This window comes from Engraulis encrasicolus, chromosome 10 (assembly GCF_034702125.1).
Source record: "Engraulis encrasicolus isolate BLACKSEA-1 chromosome 10, IST_EnEncr_1.0, whole genome shotgun sequence".
Classification (NCBI taxonomy): domain Eukaryota; kingdom Metazoa; phylum Chordata; class Actinopteri; order Clupeiformes; family Engraulidae; genus Engraulis; species Engraulis encrasicolus.
In genome coordinates this window covers 26,733,684-26,748,680 of record NC_085866.1, presented here as the reverse complement: position 1 = coordinate 26,748,680, position 14,997 = coordinate 26,733,684, and the positions used below count along the sequence as shown (strand labels likewise).

Below are 14,997 nucleotides of genomic sequence, written 5' to 3'. Positions count from 1 at the left end.
GTGGCTAATTGCATTTGAATGTTTTTACTGTTAAAGTGTTTTTGATAAATAAAAAGTTGCCTCTTTTAATGGCCTATGTAACAGCTGGTGTCTCTTTATTTTTCCACTTTCTGTACTTTTACTTTCATGGTAAGTATTGTCACCTAGGGGTGGGCGATATGGCAAAAATGTTGTATCACGATTTTTTAACATGAAATCACGATTTCGATTTTTTATCACGATCTTCCATCCAAAAAAAAAAAAAAAAAAAAACAACTTTCATATACTTGCAATTTGTAATTTGCAGTCAATAAAATGTTAACACACTGATGATACTCTCATAAAGTGTACAATTGGAATACAATAATGTAAAGAATAAAGTGAAGACAACAACACAAGTGAGAAAACGTCACTCTGATACTGATAATAAACATCCTCACTGCAAGACGATCTATACGATTTCTCCACTTTGGCAGATTCGAGACAATCTTTTACTCAATATCGCGATTCACGATATAATATCGTCATATCGCCCACCCCTATTGTCATAACTGTTATGCCCAGGCTGCCCTCCTACCCCTGACAATGTTACAGAGAGTGTAGAGAAAGATGAAGGCAATATTGTGTCAAATATGGCTATTTTTTTCTCCAAACAACTATTGTTGTCAATAGTAGCCCCAGCTATTATATGAGGGAATACAATACTGTTGGATTAAAAGTAGAGTATGTAATATTTTCAGTACTTTATTTCTAGAATTTACGCTGCCCATTCACAAATGTTATCTTTTTCATGATTATTTGCCACCACTATCAATTTCTAAGTAGTTATTGCGACTTGCAGATTTACACCGTTCATGTTAGAAAATGTCATTTGAAATATTACCAGTTATTGACATATTTGGCTGCAAAACTTACTGAAGACACTTTGGCCAATACGAGTAATAAAGTAGTTGATAATGGACATGATGTAGTTAATGTAGCCAGTAGTTAATCCATAATGACATTTTGTGCACACGTTTATTTTTCTTAAAGCTTCATTCAACACTTAACTGAATGTTACACTACTGCACATTATCCTGTCTTCCAGCATCTCCTACAGGACTGCCAGCAACCCAATCTACTCATCCACCTTCTACCCCATCATCAGCATCACCATCCCCATCTACCACAACATCATCATCTAACCCTCCAACCACCACCACACAATCTACAACCACCACACAGTCATCAACCACCACCCAATCTACAACCACCACACAGTCATCAACCACCACCCAATCTACATCCACCCCTCCATCACCATCCACCCCAAAACCAACGACTAAAACAACACCAACCACCACTCCTCCACCAACCACCACAACATCCACCCCAAAACCAACGACGACAACAACAGCCACTACCACAACCACCCCTCCAACAACCACCCCAAAACCAACGACTACAACAACACCAACCACCACTCCTCCAACAACCACCCCAAAACCAACGACTACAACAACAGTCACTACCACAACCACCCCTCCAACAACCACCCCAAAACCAACGACTACAACAACACCAACCACCACTTCTCCAACAACCACCCCAAAACCAACGACTACGACAACAGCCACTACCACAACCACCACGGTAAACCCAGATGGGGAGTTCTGTGCCGGTAAAGCGGACGGGCTCTATGCCAACCCTGAGGACAGTTCAACCTTCTATCAGTGCGCCCACGGCCAAACCTTCCTGACGAGCTGCGCCCCAAACCTGGTGTTCAGGGAGTCATGCAAGTGTTGTGACTGGAAACCGCCCACGGAGTTCTGTGCGGGTAAAGCCGATGGAATCTATGCAAACCCAGAAGATGAGTCCTCCTACTACCAATGCGTTCACGGCAGGACATACCAGCAGAGCTGTCAGGGAAACCTGGTGTTCAGGGAGTCATGCAAGTGCTGCGACCGGAAACCACTCACAGAGTTCTGTGCAGGTAAATCTGACGGCCTTTATGCCAACCTGGAAGACCGGTCCACATACTACCAGTGTGCTCATGGAAGGACCTACCTGCAGAACTGTGCTCCTACCCTGGTGTTCAGAGAATCGTGCAAATGCTGCGACTGGCCGTGAACTGTCAGTCTGGTGAACCAGTCTCCAGTATAAATTTCAAATACAGTAGAGAGAGAGACTGTCTGTCCCTTGGGGTTATGCATTCAGGAGCATCACATACTGTACATCACCCGCCAAGCATTAGTTTTTTAGTAAAATCAGACGTAGTTCATTCAGCTTGTTAAGTGCTAACAACTCGCCCGGGGAGTGTAAATCACAGGGTTACAGGTTCAATTCACAGCCTTACCAATCCCTCCCTCCTTCTGTGGCGGAGTTCCCCTTGTGCAAGGCACCTAACCCCACACTCCTCCAGGAATACAGGAACTAATAGCCTACCCTGTAATATTTGTACGTTGCTTTGGATAAAAGAGTTGGCTAAGTGTAATGTAATGTAATACCAAAAAAAAAAAAATAATAGACTGCTTAAGTTTAAACTGATTGGATCTGCCTTTACCCAACTACTACCATGTAACATTGCATTAGACTGCCCTTGGCTGACACTTTCATCGAAAGCAAGTTACACTTATTAAAGGGTATTGACTACTATTCCTGGAGTAATGTGGGGTCAGGTGCTTTGCTCAATGGCAATACAGCCATTATAGTGAAAAGAAATCCCGCACACTGTCCATTCCACCAACAAACTTTAATACAACGTTTCGGTCATCCGACCTTCTTCAGGTAAAGTTACTTTACCTGAAGAAGGTCGGATGACCGAAACGTTGTATTAAAGTTTGTTGGTGGAATGGACAGTGTGCGGGATTTCTTTTCACTTGACTGACAACCCGGCTGGGATAACATCCTACGCACCTGCCCAACTACAGAGGTGTGCAAAAGCGTCTTTATTGAACTAATACAGCCATTATACCTTACTTTGAGTGGGACCTGCAACACTGTGATTTTCTCAAGATGCATGCAATTAGGCCAGAGAGAATACAGAAAGAATAGAATGTAAAATATATTTGATTATGCTGCAAAGCTTTCTTACACACCCCAATTCAACTGTGAAATGTGTTCAAACTCAGTGGTCACAAGCAGTACTATCTCTGTTCACTGATTATTTTGTCAGATTCTACCTCGATAACAGCTAAGATTCTAGGGTTCACCATCTATGATAACAGATCCAGATCTTCTGTAGAAAATGAAACGAATATGAAATTGACTGACTACTTCACTGTAGGTCTAGCACTACTTTTGGCGGTAAATGTTTTGCCTTTATTTAGAGATGACAGAAAGTGAGTGGGAGAAAGAGAGAGAGAGAGAGAGAGAGAGAGAGAGAGAGAGAGAGAGAGAGAGAGAGAGAGAGAGAGAGAGAGAGAGAGATGATCTCGAGTTTGGAAATGACCCAGGCTTGACCCAGACTCAAACCTCCCCATGGGCAATACATAGGCTGCATTTGGTCAGGTGCTTTATTGCACTGCATCCTCAGCCTTTCTGTATTAGTTATATCTCTTTCCATGAAGCTTTAATAATAGATGCCTTCTATAATGTTGTCTCCAGCAAATGCATGAAATATCCTGGCGCTTTGTTACATTTTTAATGTTTTTTGTTTGTTTGTTTAAGCACAGTAAAAAAAAAAAAAAAAAATGGATGTTCATCAGCTTCTGATCAAGTCAGTCATTATTAGCCAACCTACATATTTCAAAGTCAGGCTCCTATCAACAAATTCTGGTGGTGTTAACTGTTTAAAAAGTGTGAGAGTGAAATGATCCTAAAATATAATTTTCCAGTACTATGCCAAGCAAGTCTCAGATCCACATTTCCACAAGTCTCGGCAGTCACCAAAAGGAGGATTTTACTCCAGGGCGAGCTCATAATTGAGGCAGTAGGCCTAAAAAAGTGTGCATTCTCAACATTCCTTGCAAAAGCCGGGATTTGTAAAGCATATCAATGTGTAAAAGCCTTACCAGTTTTGCATAATGCCTTGACCACACCTATAATCGTGTGTTAACTCATCATAATTTAACAGGAAAATGTGCTGACTGAGCCCTTGCATGTCGTTCCTGTCTCCAAGACTTGTGGTAACAACAGATACCATCACTCTGCCATGGAGAAATTACAGGATGTTTTGAAAGAACAAATCACCTCGGCAAATATGCATATGTGGTTCCAAACATTTTTTGACCAGAGACCCCGGTTTGTCATACCAAATTTATGGGGACCCCACACCCTTTTGGCGAGAAAAAATAAATAAAAAAATAAATAAAATAAATAACTAATTTGTAGGTTATTAAAACCTATTCATGAAGATCTAAGATTATATGTTGTGTTTCAATCAGTATATTAATTAGTTATTATATTACATAAGTAATATTTATCAGTATTCTTTTTCCATACCTATTTCAGGCGACCCCATTTGAATTCCAGACAACCCCACATGGGGTCCTGACCCGATGTGATTTCATATTGTAGCGTTCTGCTATTCGAGTTCTGCTTCAGTTGTGTTGCCAGTAAAAATGTCCTGCTTTGGTTACCGAATGTCTGACACTTATTGAAAAATAGTAATTCCTACAGACTTAGCTCTACCAAACCCAGGCTTCTATTTCCAATATTAGGTTGGAAAAATAACTTGTGCCAAAAGAAAATAATAATTTTCTCCAATACCCACCAAGAATAATGAAACATCAATGAATGTATAATGTTCTCCACTGTAAAATTTATTCAATTATTTATTTGTGCGAAAACAGAAAGAGAGCTACAAAATGTTCATCTACTCCTCTCCCTAACACAGACATTCGGCATTTGAAATGATGGACAATTAAACCACAAAAACCATGAATATGTACACATTGACATTACCAAAAAATTAAAATAACAGTGCAATTAAGTACCGTACATACATATACATAATACTTTTCAACCTGAGACAGCAGGTACAGTAGCAAATCAAAACATAATCACATGTGGTTTTTAAATGGGATAAAGGTTTTTTTTTCAGGCTCACAGGTAGAATTTACTCTCCTGACACATATGTAAATAACAACATACATTTGGAACACAAAACTGGACATTTCAGTAGTACAGTGGGCATCAATGAGGGGAACTTGTAATCAGAAGCTTCCATCTAGTGCCACATGTTCTACATGACATGGTTCTTCCTGTCCAAATGCCCTATGTCAGGGATGTCAAACTCAGGCCCAGGGGTCAAATCTGTAGCCAGTGTAACATCTCCCACTCATAAACTACAGAATATCTGCAGGCACATATGAGCTACCATAGATTTGCTTTGAGTATTAAGAGCATGCTCAATTTTAACCCCCTTTTAAAAATATTGAGTTTGGTGCGGGCTTGATACCTCTCTTATTTGGTTGAGTAAAACCAGACCTTTTGCGTCACTAGATTGTAGCTTCTGAATCCAGGTTACCAATCACTATACTCATTTCAATTATTCTATTGGTCTCAATCAATAAGACATCAACGCTGCTTCTTTAGGACCTGTGGCTGTGGGCTGTGTGAGATTCTTATGGACCTTATAGTAACATCAGTGCATAAGTAACTCCCATCTCCGTACCATAACTCTCCACACCAGTGGTTCAGAGGTCAACATACATACATACCACTTGTACGATTATATTGTCATACCAGAGTGGATACAGAAGGGGGATAATCTTACTGTCTCTGGTCATACCATGGCTGGACTGCACAGATAAATTGGGGGGAGAAGGAAATCTCGTTTCAAAACCTTTAACCTACCTCACAGGTTTCAGGTTTACATTTGTGCCACCAAAAACAGCACATTATTTAATCACCCAATATTGCTTTTGCAAGTACCATCCAGGTCTGAGACGCTGCGTTTATGAATGGATTTATCTCCAGCATAATGATTTAAAACAAAAACAAGACGGCAGGAATAAAGCACATAAATGTGTTTCCAGATTTTAAGGGAGACCAACAGACCAAATATCAAACATGGACATACCATAGAAATACAAATAAAGTGGGGATTCAACTTTGCCTGGTGACCCGCCCATAATACTTCTCTTCATTCATATTCATGGTCTGGAGGTTCTTTTCTGGGGAGGGTTTAGTCGGCTACCAGGCGGCTGGCCAATAAGCAAACGATTGGGTGAGAGCTGTCCAATCGTTTCAAAACAGAACTGAGTGCAATCCTCCCGCCCTTCTAATCATGTCAGGTCAAAGAACCTCCAGACCATGAATACGAATGAAGAGCAGTATTATGGGTGGGTCATACCAGGCTAGTTTCAACTCCCCAAAAACACATCTCCCAAATATTGATGTATTGAAAATAAAAACAGAGATACCCAGACTTTCAGAGCTCGTGTCCAGCACTGTGGGGCAAGGGCAGATCTCTGATGTCACAGTTCTGGAATAGTTTGATGTAGAACACTACGAGTTCCTCGTAGTTCTTGATGGATATTCTCTCATTGATGCCGTGGAACCTGGAAGAGACATACGAGTACAAGTTGTGGGGTCATCATACACGCTAGATCAGGGGTGTCAAACGTCCGGCCCGCCAGAGGGTTCCATCCGGCCCGGATGTAAAAAAAAAAATATATATATATTTTTTTTTTTTTCAATGAAATAACCGAAATGCGCAATTACGCCCCTCGGGGCAAAATCGATACCTGCATGAAGTTAACCCAATGGTCCCTCTGTTATACTGTATATATGTAGTAAAGTGCACATCACACTTCTATTATAAATGGTGAATTTGTACTGTAACAGGCATTTGATAAAGCTCTTATATTATAGACCTCATATATAGAGATAACATGTTAATACTTCTTATTCGTATTGTATTGGTATTGGTTGTAATTAAATAATAAATATAATTGGATTTGTATTGGTTCCTATTAAGCTGAAATTGGAAACGGGATGTTAGAATGCGTGAAAATGCAGGAAATGACATCTAAGAAATACTAAATTTTCTGGGGGAAACCCCCAGACCCCCTGCCAAAATGAACTGTCCCATATTTAATTAATTGACAGTTGGCAAAGAATGAATGAAGTCAAGGAAATTTTGCATAGGATTATCAGTATTGCATTGCTTTCTACATATTCAACACACTTAAAACGTGATAGTACTGAACACTAATCCTCTGCTTTATGTTTTTTTTTCGCGATGATGTTACTAATGCGGCCCGCTTGAGGTCCACGTGGGTTGTATGCGGCCCCCGGACCAAAATGAGTTTGACACCCCTGCGCTAGATCCACGAAGCAGCCTTGAATATGTATGAGTAATGCCATTTTCCTGCGTGGAAGATTTTGTGAGACTCAATGCACTGTTATGGAACGCCAGCTTTATTCTGCTAATGTAGTTCTCTGCACACAGATAACAGAAGCGGTCATTAACCATTGTTAACTCGATTGAGACTGTTGTTAACTCACAGAAACACATGGCACATAGTTACAAGGTTTACAGGTTAAAGGCCCATATGTTGTCTGGTCTGGCATGGTCTTGCTCATTATATTGATGGCCACCTGGCTTGAAACCATTTCAACAAAAAAAGGTTAATCCAGGCAACTCCAAGCAAACAAAGAGGAAGCCAATTAAAAGCCTTTTAATCATGATTTAGTCACAAGTTAAAAGCTTTTAAAATGTGCTTCCTCTTTGTTTACTTTGAGTTGCCTGGATTAACCTTTTTTGTTGAAATAGTTTCCAGTGAGGTGGCTTGAAGCCAAGTCGGAGCGTATCAAGAAAAGGTCACAGCACATATACATACACACAGATGTGCACACAGACAGACAGACAGACACACACACACAGATACTTACCTCTTAGGGTCTCCAGGCTTGAACCACGTGGGAGCAAAGCGGTAGATGTCTTTAGTCAGATCCGTGTAGTGGCGGCTGTCTGTGTTGCCTACACAAACACCTAGACCACACACACACACACACACACACACACACACACACACACACACACACACACACACACACACACACACACACACACACACACACACACACACACACACACACACACACACACACACACACACACACACACACACACACACACACACAAGGGGGAAATGAGAATGGGGAAGGTAAGTACCATGCAGAAACTAATGACCTGAATAAGAGGCTCTTCACACGCACTCTTGCGCGCGTGCACACACACACACAGTTCTGCCCTTTTGTGAAAGTTCCAAACAGGTACGAAGCACCTCTCCTACAAGTATTCCTTGCCTTGCCTTGCACCCTTGACTGTGTCTGGCCCATTGAGTCCTAATCTCACCTTCCCTCCCTCCACCCCAACCCCCCCCCCCCCCCCCCCCCCCCCCCATTGGGTTGAATGGCAACAGAGCTGCTACACCTGGCAACTGCCTGACTTATTCACTCATTCACACTCACTCACTCACCTGGTGCAATAGCAACACAGCTACCTACATCTGTTCACTGAGAAGCTGTTTACAAGAATATACTGTAGATATATTTTTGAAAACACATTGGTTTTGCCCTCTCCTTTACACGTAAACAGCTTTAGAATGCTCATTTCAAAACTCCAGTTTAAAAAAATATCCCATTTAAGGAATTAAAACGCACCAGTCACAATGGCGTTTTTATTTTTACCCACATGTGTTCACATGTAAAAATGGATAAAAAAGATCAGCATTTAAAAATATCCACATACTTGGTGCATTCATGTGCTCTGGGGATAATGTTAAATACCAAACTCAGACATGGGAAGGACACAAGAACGCCCCCCTTGTGGTATTTTCCACTGGAAAACTCGTTGAAAAGTGTTATATACGAATTTCCGAGACTGGATAATATCTACTTCAGAGAGCACATGGATGCACAAACGGTTTGTGTAACCAGCACCTGATTCACTCACACACTCACCTGGTGCAATGTCAAAACAGCTAGTACCTACACCTGTTCACTGACTCACTGACCAGATGCAATGTCAAAACAGCTAGTACCTACACCTGTTCACTGACTCACTGCCTCACCTGGCGCGATGGCCACCTGTGGGAACATGTCCAGCACCGTGCGCTTGATGACCTGGTACCCGAAGGCTTTGGAGCTGAAGGAGCTGACGGGTAAGGGGTCGAAGCCGTCTAGGAGCTCGATCTTCACACGCTCGTCTGCCACCGTGCCCTCAATCATGTCCAGCACCTGAGGACGATAGAAAGGCCGCCACCAGGATGATGCTGCGCTCTTGGACAAAAAACTCAGAAAGTGCCAAGGATGTTACTGTGCTCAGGTAAGCCTGACTCACTTGTGTGAAACATAAAAAACTAGAACGGCACTCTGAGAATGTAGGGATGTGTTTCTCGGAAACATGGTTGTTAGACAATTAGCAATTTGGGTAGTTGACAAAAGGAAATGGCATTGCAACAAGAAAGTAGCTAAGGTAGTTAGCAACTATGGTTTTGGGAAATGCACACCCCAGAACTCTGCCAAGACAGGGGTGCATTTCTCAAAACCATAATTGCTAACTACATTACCTACTTTGTTTGCAATGCAGTTTCCCCATCTGCAACTACACAAGTTGCTAACAACTACACTTTCGAGAAATGCAACCCAGCTCATTAGCTGTGCTCTCACCTCCTGAAGCGACTGTGCCGAGTGGATACGGAGATTCACCACAGCCTCAGCATAAGAAGGCAGCACGTTCACCTGCAGAGTACAGTAGAGTCAGAGAGAGTAGAGAGAGAGAGGTTCCATTGGCCCATTGTTTCCGGGTTCTATTATTGCAAGGGGGAGGGGGGGAATCCCCCTTTAGGCAGACCTAGGCAGACCTAAGGACTGTTCTATTCAATGCTAGGAGTATTATGACACGCCCCTTTAGGCAGACCGGAACCTGGTCATGTTAGGTGCCCATAGCAACCTATTACATTGGCATATCTCTATATACTTAAAGAATCTCTGGTAGAGTAGTATAGAAGTGGAGTACATTAGTGCCATGGAGTAGGTCAGAGCACTGTAGAAAAAGTAGAAGGATGCAGCAGAGTGGAATAGTAGTTGGTAGTACAGTAGAAGTAGTACAGTAGAGCAGTGAAGTAGTAGGGTCGGACAGAAGAGTAGAGTACAATAGAGTATAGTGACAACAATAGTAAAAACAAAACATCAAAAAACAAGTCTACAGAGCAACCCCGCCGGCGTCTGGACACAGTCGCGTCATCACCATGGATACATACCAGATAGTAGTAGTAGAAGTAGAGTAGAACAAGTACAGTAGAAATAATTTAATCCTAAAGAGTTAGTCAAAATGTCTACTGCTGTATAACTTCAATGGGATGTTAAAGCTTAGAGTTAGTAAGGAGGAAACGTACTGTACCTTGACGCCAGCGTTGAACATGGTGATCGCCGTAGTCGTCCGTACAAAAGCATTGGTGTCAGGCCGCCTCTCCATTACTCTGGAAGATCACACAAAGTACAACATTGGTCTTCCAATGACACCAGCCCTATTAAAAAAGCTTTCATTTTTAGACCTACATATACAGTATATCCCAAGGTAATATTAGTATAATGTGTAATATGTTGTTGTTAACATATGTGCAATGATGTGTGCAATGTCTTGTTTATTCTGTTTTTTATTCTTATGATGTCTTGTGTATTCTGTTTTCTATGTACAGTATGTATGCTACTGGACACCCTAATTTCCTAATTACATGTGTAACCAAGGTCTTGCTGCGCACGCAGTCCACTACTCAGGGCTCACACACTTCTCATCTAGTGAGGGCTCTCACTCTCTCTCTCACACACACACACACACACACACACACACACACACACACACACACACACACACACACACACACACACACACACACACACACACACACACGCTTCTTACCTGCTCAGCAGAGGGCTAAACAGCCACAGGTTGGACATGATGAATCTGAGTGGTAGGCCAAACTAGCAGGAGATGGAAGAGCACAAAGCCATTGTCAATGTATAAAGATCAATATACTGTATATATATTTATAAAGATTTCAGACAGAGATTTATTTACACTTTGAGCCAGATGCTCGAATGTTCCACGTTCAGGGCCTTCGCCAAAGAGCCTGGGCATCGGGTTATCCTCCAGCCTGCAAACAGAAACACACACACACACACACACACACACACACACACACACACACACACACACACACACACACACACACACACACACACACACACACACACACACACACACACACACACACACACACACACACACACACCTCTTACTTAATCTGGACCTGCTTTCAAAATCTCTATAAAATACTATACAATACTATACTAAAATATCCACTTAGTGCTCAGTAGAGTTCTACAACAATGGAATTCTATAGAATCTTAAACCCACCGGTGGATATACCAGAAAGAATACAAGCAGAATCCTATTAGCTCTGACCATACTATACTACCGGTATGCTATACTACACTTTATTATGCAATATGTGCTGCATACTTTCTACATTATAGCACAGTATAGGTACACTACACAAAGCTTTTCTTACTGTTTGATGGTGGCGGTAGGGATGCCTATACTGCCCATGATTGAGCTTCTATCCTTCCTATACTGGGCTATGCTATGTTAGTACACTATATATTACACACTACACCATCCAACAGCACACTAGTTGGCGTTTCATACCGTTTGATGGCGGCGGCGAGGATGCCAATGCTTCCCTCTGGAGGTGGCATGGAGGAGTGGCCAGTGGGGGTGGTGACACTCAGCTTCACCGTGGCCGCACCCTTCTCACTGATCCCAATCCTTAACACACAGCACACACACACACACAGATTACACACCAGGCACTACTACATAATGTAAAATCATTATACCCAATCCTCAACAAACAGCGCACAGGTCCTTGCAGAGGGGTATACTAAGAAGCTGGTTTAGGAGTAAACCAGGTCAGGTTAAGAGATAAATCATCTAACAGAAGAGTCTTGCGTCCTCATTTTCTTCAGTAGCCCCTGGTCACTGATAGTTTTTCAAATGAACTCTTTAGACAGGTAGCAGTGTTTTGTGGTTTATTTGTGTTTATTTGTTTACGCAGAGTGCTATGGGTCCCTGGAGGCCGCTGATGATAATTCAAATAAAGTCTATAGACAGGTAGCAGTGTTTTTGTTTATTTGTCTGTAGTTGTTGTTGTTTACGCACAGTGCTGCGGGTCCTTGCAGTCCGCTGATGATGCCGTCCAGCACCGCCAGGCCCTCATCCAGCACGAACTCCAGCTCCACGCCACGCTCCTTCAGGGCCTTCACGATGTTCACAGCACCTTGCAAGCCACTCACCTGAAACAAGATCAATAATTATTGGCTTTATTTAACGCAGTGGTTCTCAACCTTTTTTGAATAAAGGACCCCCCCTAGACCTTATCATAAGCCTCCTAACGTTTTGTTGTTTCATTAAGGCATGCTTCGACCATTCAGGTCTTCTTCAGGTTCTTCTGATTTTCAAGTCTGCCAACCTCTCAGTCAAAACCCCTGAATCAACCTCTCTGTTGTTTGTGCACCTTGACCAGGGGTGTATACAATCTCCCCTCTCAACTCTAGATAAATGTGTCAATGTGTAATCAGGGTCGCTGGCAGCTTTTGCTGGGCCCAGGGCAAGATCATCTGAATGGGCCCCCCATCCAATACATACAATCAGGGCTCTAAATTTTTATATATATATATATATATATATTTCTTTTTAGGGGCTTTATATGCCTTTATTGACAGAATAGTATGAGATGCTGACAGGAAGCCAGTGGGAGAGAGAGATGGGGTGGGATCGGGAAATTACCCCGGCCGGATTCGAACCGGCGTCCCCCGTGGGCAATGCAAACCCAAATGCGGGGGGCTTAGCGCACCGCTCCACAGCGCCCCCCTCAATCAGGGCTCTAAATTAACACCAGCTAACAGGCCAAATGCTGGTGAAGTGTCAGTCTGGCTGGTAGAAAAGAACAACTTACTAGCCACTTAAACTCATTAGTGAGTGTGTGTTTCACTAGTATGATAAACATCTACCAGCCATTTTGGCTGGTAGTGAAAAAAAGTTAATTCAGAGCCCTGCATACAATGTAATGAAGACACAATTGTGGGCCCCCTCTCTCCTTGGGCCTGGGCCAACAGACCCCTTTGTCCCCTCACCAGCTTCCCTGAGTGTAATACAAAGTAAAAAGCTGATGAAAGCACATAGTCACAACAACATGTGGATGATCTCACCTCCTCATCGTGCCCAAGGCCCACATAGAAGCCTCTCCTTGGCATGTAGCCTCTCGCCAGAAGGTACTCCAGCGCCTCTAGAATCCCCTTCAGAATAGAAAAGAATACAACTGAATGGCTTATATTGACACACTACTACACACATGCACAGTGTGATATGGATTGCATCACATGCAGGGGTTACATTGGGCTAGGGCTGTCTGGGGCTCAGCCCCAACACACATTACATCACTTTACATTAACTTTTCACATATTCAGTCAAAAGAAACAATTACATGCCCCAACCTCAGACCAGAACCCCCCCCAACATAGCAAATCCGATGCAGAGATTGCAGACACACGCAGAGATTGCAACCCCACTACAGTAGCCTAAGCATGTTGGCGAAGGACCCCCTCCGCATCACAGATGGAGACAGCAGCAGCATCACTACCAATAAACACTAAAAATAAACTCTGGTGCCTCACCATGACAGATTGCTTATTATCAATGGTCCCTCTGCCATAGATGAAGCCATCAATCTCCTGGGCAGAGAAGGGAGGCGCATCCCAGCCGTCGCTCTCATTGGCTGGCACCACGTCAATGTGCGCGAGGAGCATGTATGGCTCGAGGGACAGGTCAGTGCCTGGCACCCAGAAGAGGTGGCTGTAGTTGGCCACTACTTCATGCAACACCAGGTGGGACGAGAATAACGTAGGGAAAGCTGAAATAAGATGATAGGACGGTCTGTTACGAAAAAAAGGGGTATTTTGCATAAAGAATAACTAGGTCTAGGAAGTCAACAGAGATTACACACACGTTTAAGTGTTGACCTATCAACTTCTGAGAGATAACAACACATTACATTTTACAGTTGTGGAAAAGACCACAAGACATGTCACCTTTTCTCATCAGTCCATAGAACTCATCCAGTGCTGTAGTGTTGATGTTTTTTTCTGAGAAGGACACGGTAGGAATCCGAATCGCCTCTACAGTAACAGAGAGGAGACAGGCAGTTGTCAGTTGCATTATATTAGCTTATCGACGGTAGACAAATTACAAATAACATAGCACTAACATTTAAATGCAGCAGTATGAAGCACGCCGTGTTATGACGTGCCACGTGATACCAACGAGCGGAAAAAAATAACAATGAGCAAAACAAACCAGCCAAAGCTAGTTTAAGTGCAAGGTATTCACGTGATTTGACAGATGGCGAACATATCACAACATTCAGAATTTGAACTGCCTATCAATTTATCCGAACGAATTATTTTGCCTACCATTCCCATGTGTTCGAGCGGTCGGGGTAGCGGTCTACTTACCTTTGAAATTAGAAATGAGACGCTCTCTATATTCTGATGTTATATTGGGAGGGATGTGCTCCGTTCTCTCCCATTTCGCCAATTTTAAGCTTGTACTCACATCTAGCGAAATTGTCCTGACAGTAGCCACAAGAATTAGTACAATAAAGACGAACAGTAGACTCAAAAGCACAACTTTCAAAAGCCTGGTGAGTCGCAAGCTCACGCTTTGGCCTGTCATTTTTCAGTTCTGAATGACAGTGAAATGTTTACTACCACCAGAAGACCCGGTGTTATGACGCACAGGCGCCTCCTGCTGTTCCGGAATGAGTTTTTTTTTTTTTTTTTTTTTAATAAAGGTCACCTTATGTTTCCTGCTCTGCAATATGCTCTGATATTTCAAGTCAAGTGTACATCTATGTAACAGGGTTAGCACAGAAGTTTGAAATTGCGTTTGGTCAGTCTCCAAAGTGCAGTTTAGCTAAATCATATGACATTGACATGCATAATCTCTCACATTTACAATTCTTA

General features: G+C 42.6%; 2 protein-coding genes across 2 annotated transcripts; one reads left to right on the top strand and one right to left on the bottom strand.

Moving 5' to 3' along the window:
- Positions 1–1,032: 1,032 nt before the first annotated feature.
- Positions 1,033–2,688, top strand: LOC134457431 (mucin-2-like). The gene has a single exon (XM_063209447.1). It carries the CDS (start codon positions 1,033–1,035, stop codon positions 2,086–2,088), a length of 1,056 nt encoding a protein of 351 aa, XP_063065517.1. The 3' UTR covers positions 2,089–2,688.
- Positions 2,689–4,700: 2,012 nt separating this feature from the next.
- On the bottom strand, positions 4,701–14,711 carry LOC134456890 (N-fatty-acyl-amino acid synthase/hydrolase PM20D1.2-like). The gene is made up of 13 exons (XM_063208514.1): positions 14,488–14,711; positions 14,065–14,151; positions 13,651–13,886; positions 13,186–13,272; positions 12,137–12,270; positions 11,624–11,743; positions 10,994–11,069; positions 10,835–10,896; positions 10,316–10,394; positions 9,583–9,654; positions 8,985–9,150; positions 7,801–7,900; positions 4,701–6,464 (listed from the first exon to the last, which is right to left on the bottom strand). The coding sequence occupies exons 1-13, from the start codon at positions 14,705–14,707 to the stop codon at positions 6,335–6,337; spliced, it is 1,569 nt and encodes a 522-aa protein (XP_063064584.1). The 5' UTR covers positions 14,708–14,711; the 3' UTR covers positions 4,701–6,334.
- Positions 14,712–14,997: the final 286 nt, after the last annotated feature.

What these genes read in the sequence shown, in the direction of transcription:
- LOC134456890 (XM_063208514.1), bottom strand. Translation starts at nt 14,707, where the DNA reads ATGACAGGCCAAAGCGTGAGCTTGCGACTCACCAGGCTTTTGAAAGTT. An exon ending in ACAGGTGGCCATCGCGCCAG is followed by an intron (nt 7,901 to 8,984) that starts GTGAGGCAGTGA and finishes TGTGTGGTCTAG; the next exon opens with GTGTTTGTGTAGGCAACACA. An exon ending in AAGCCTGGAGACCCTAAGAG is followed by an intron (nt 6,465 to 7,800) that starts GTAAGTATCTGT and finishes TGTCTCTTCCAG; the next exon opens with GTTCCACGGCATCAATGAGA.
- LOC134457431 (XM_063209447.1), top strand. Translation starts at nt 1,033, where the DNA reads ATGTTACACTACTGCACATTATCCTGTCTTCCAGCATCTCCTACAGGA.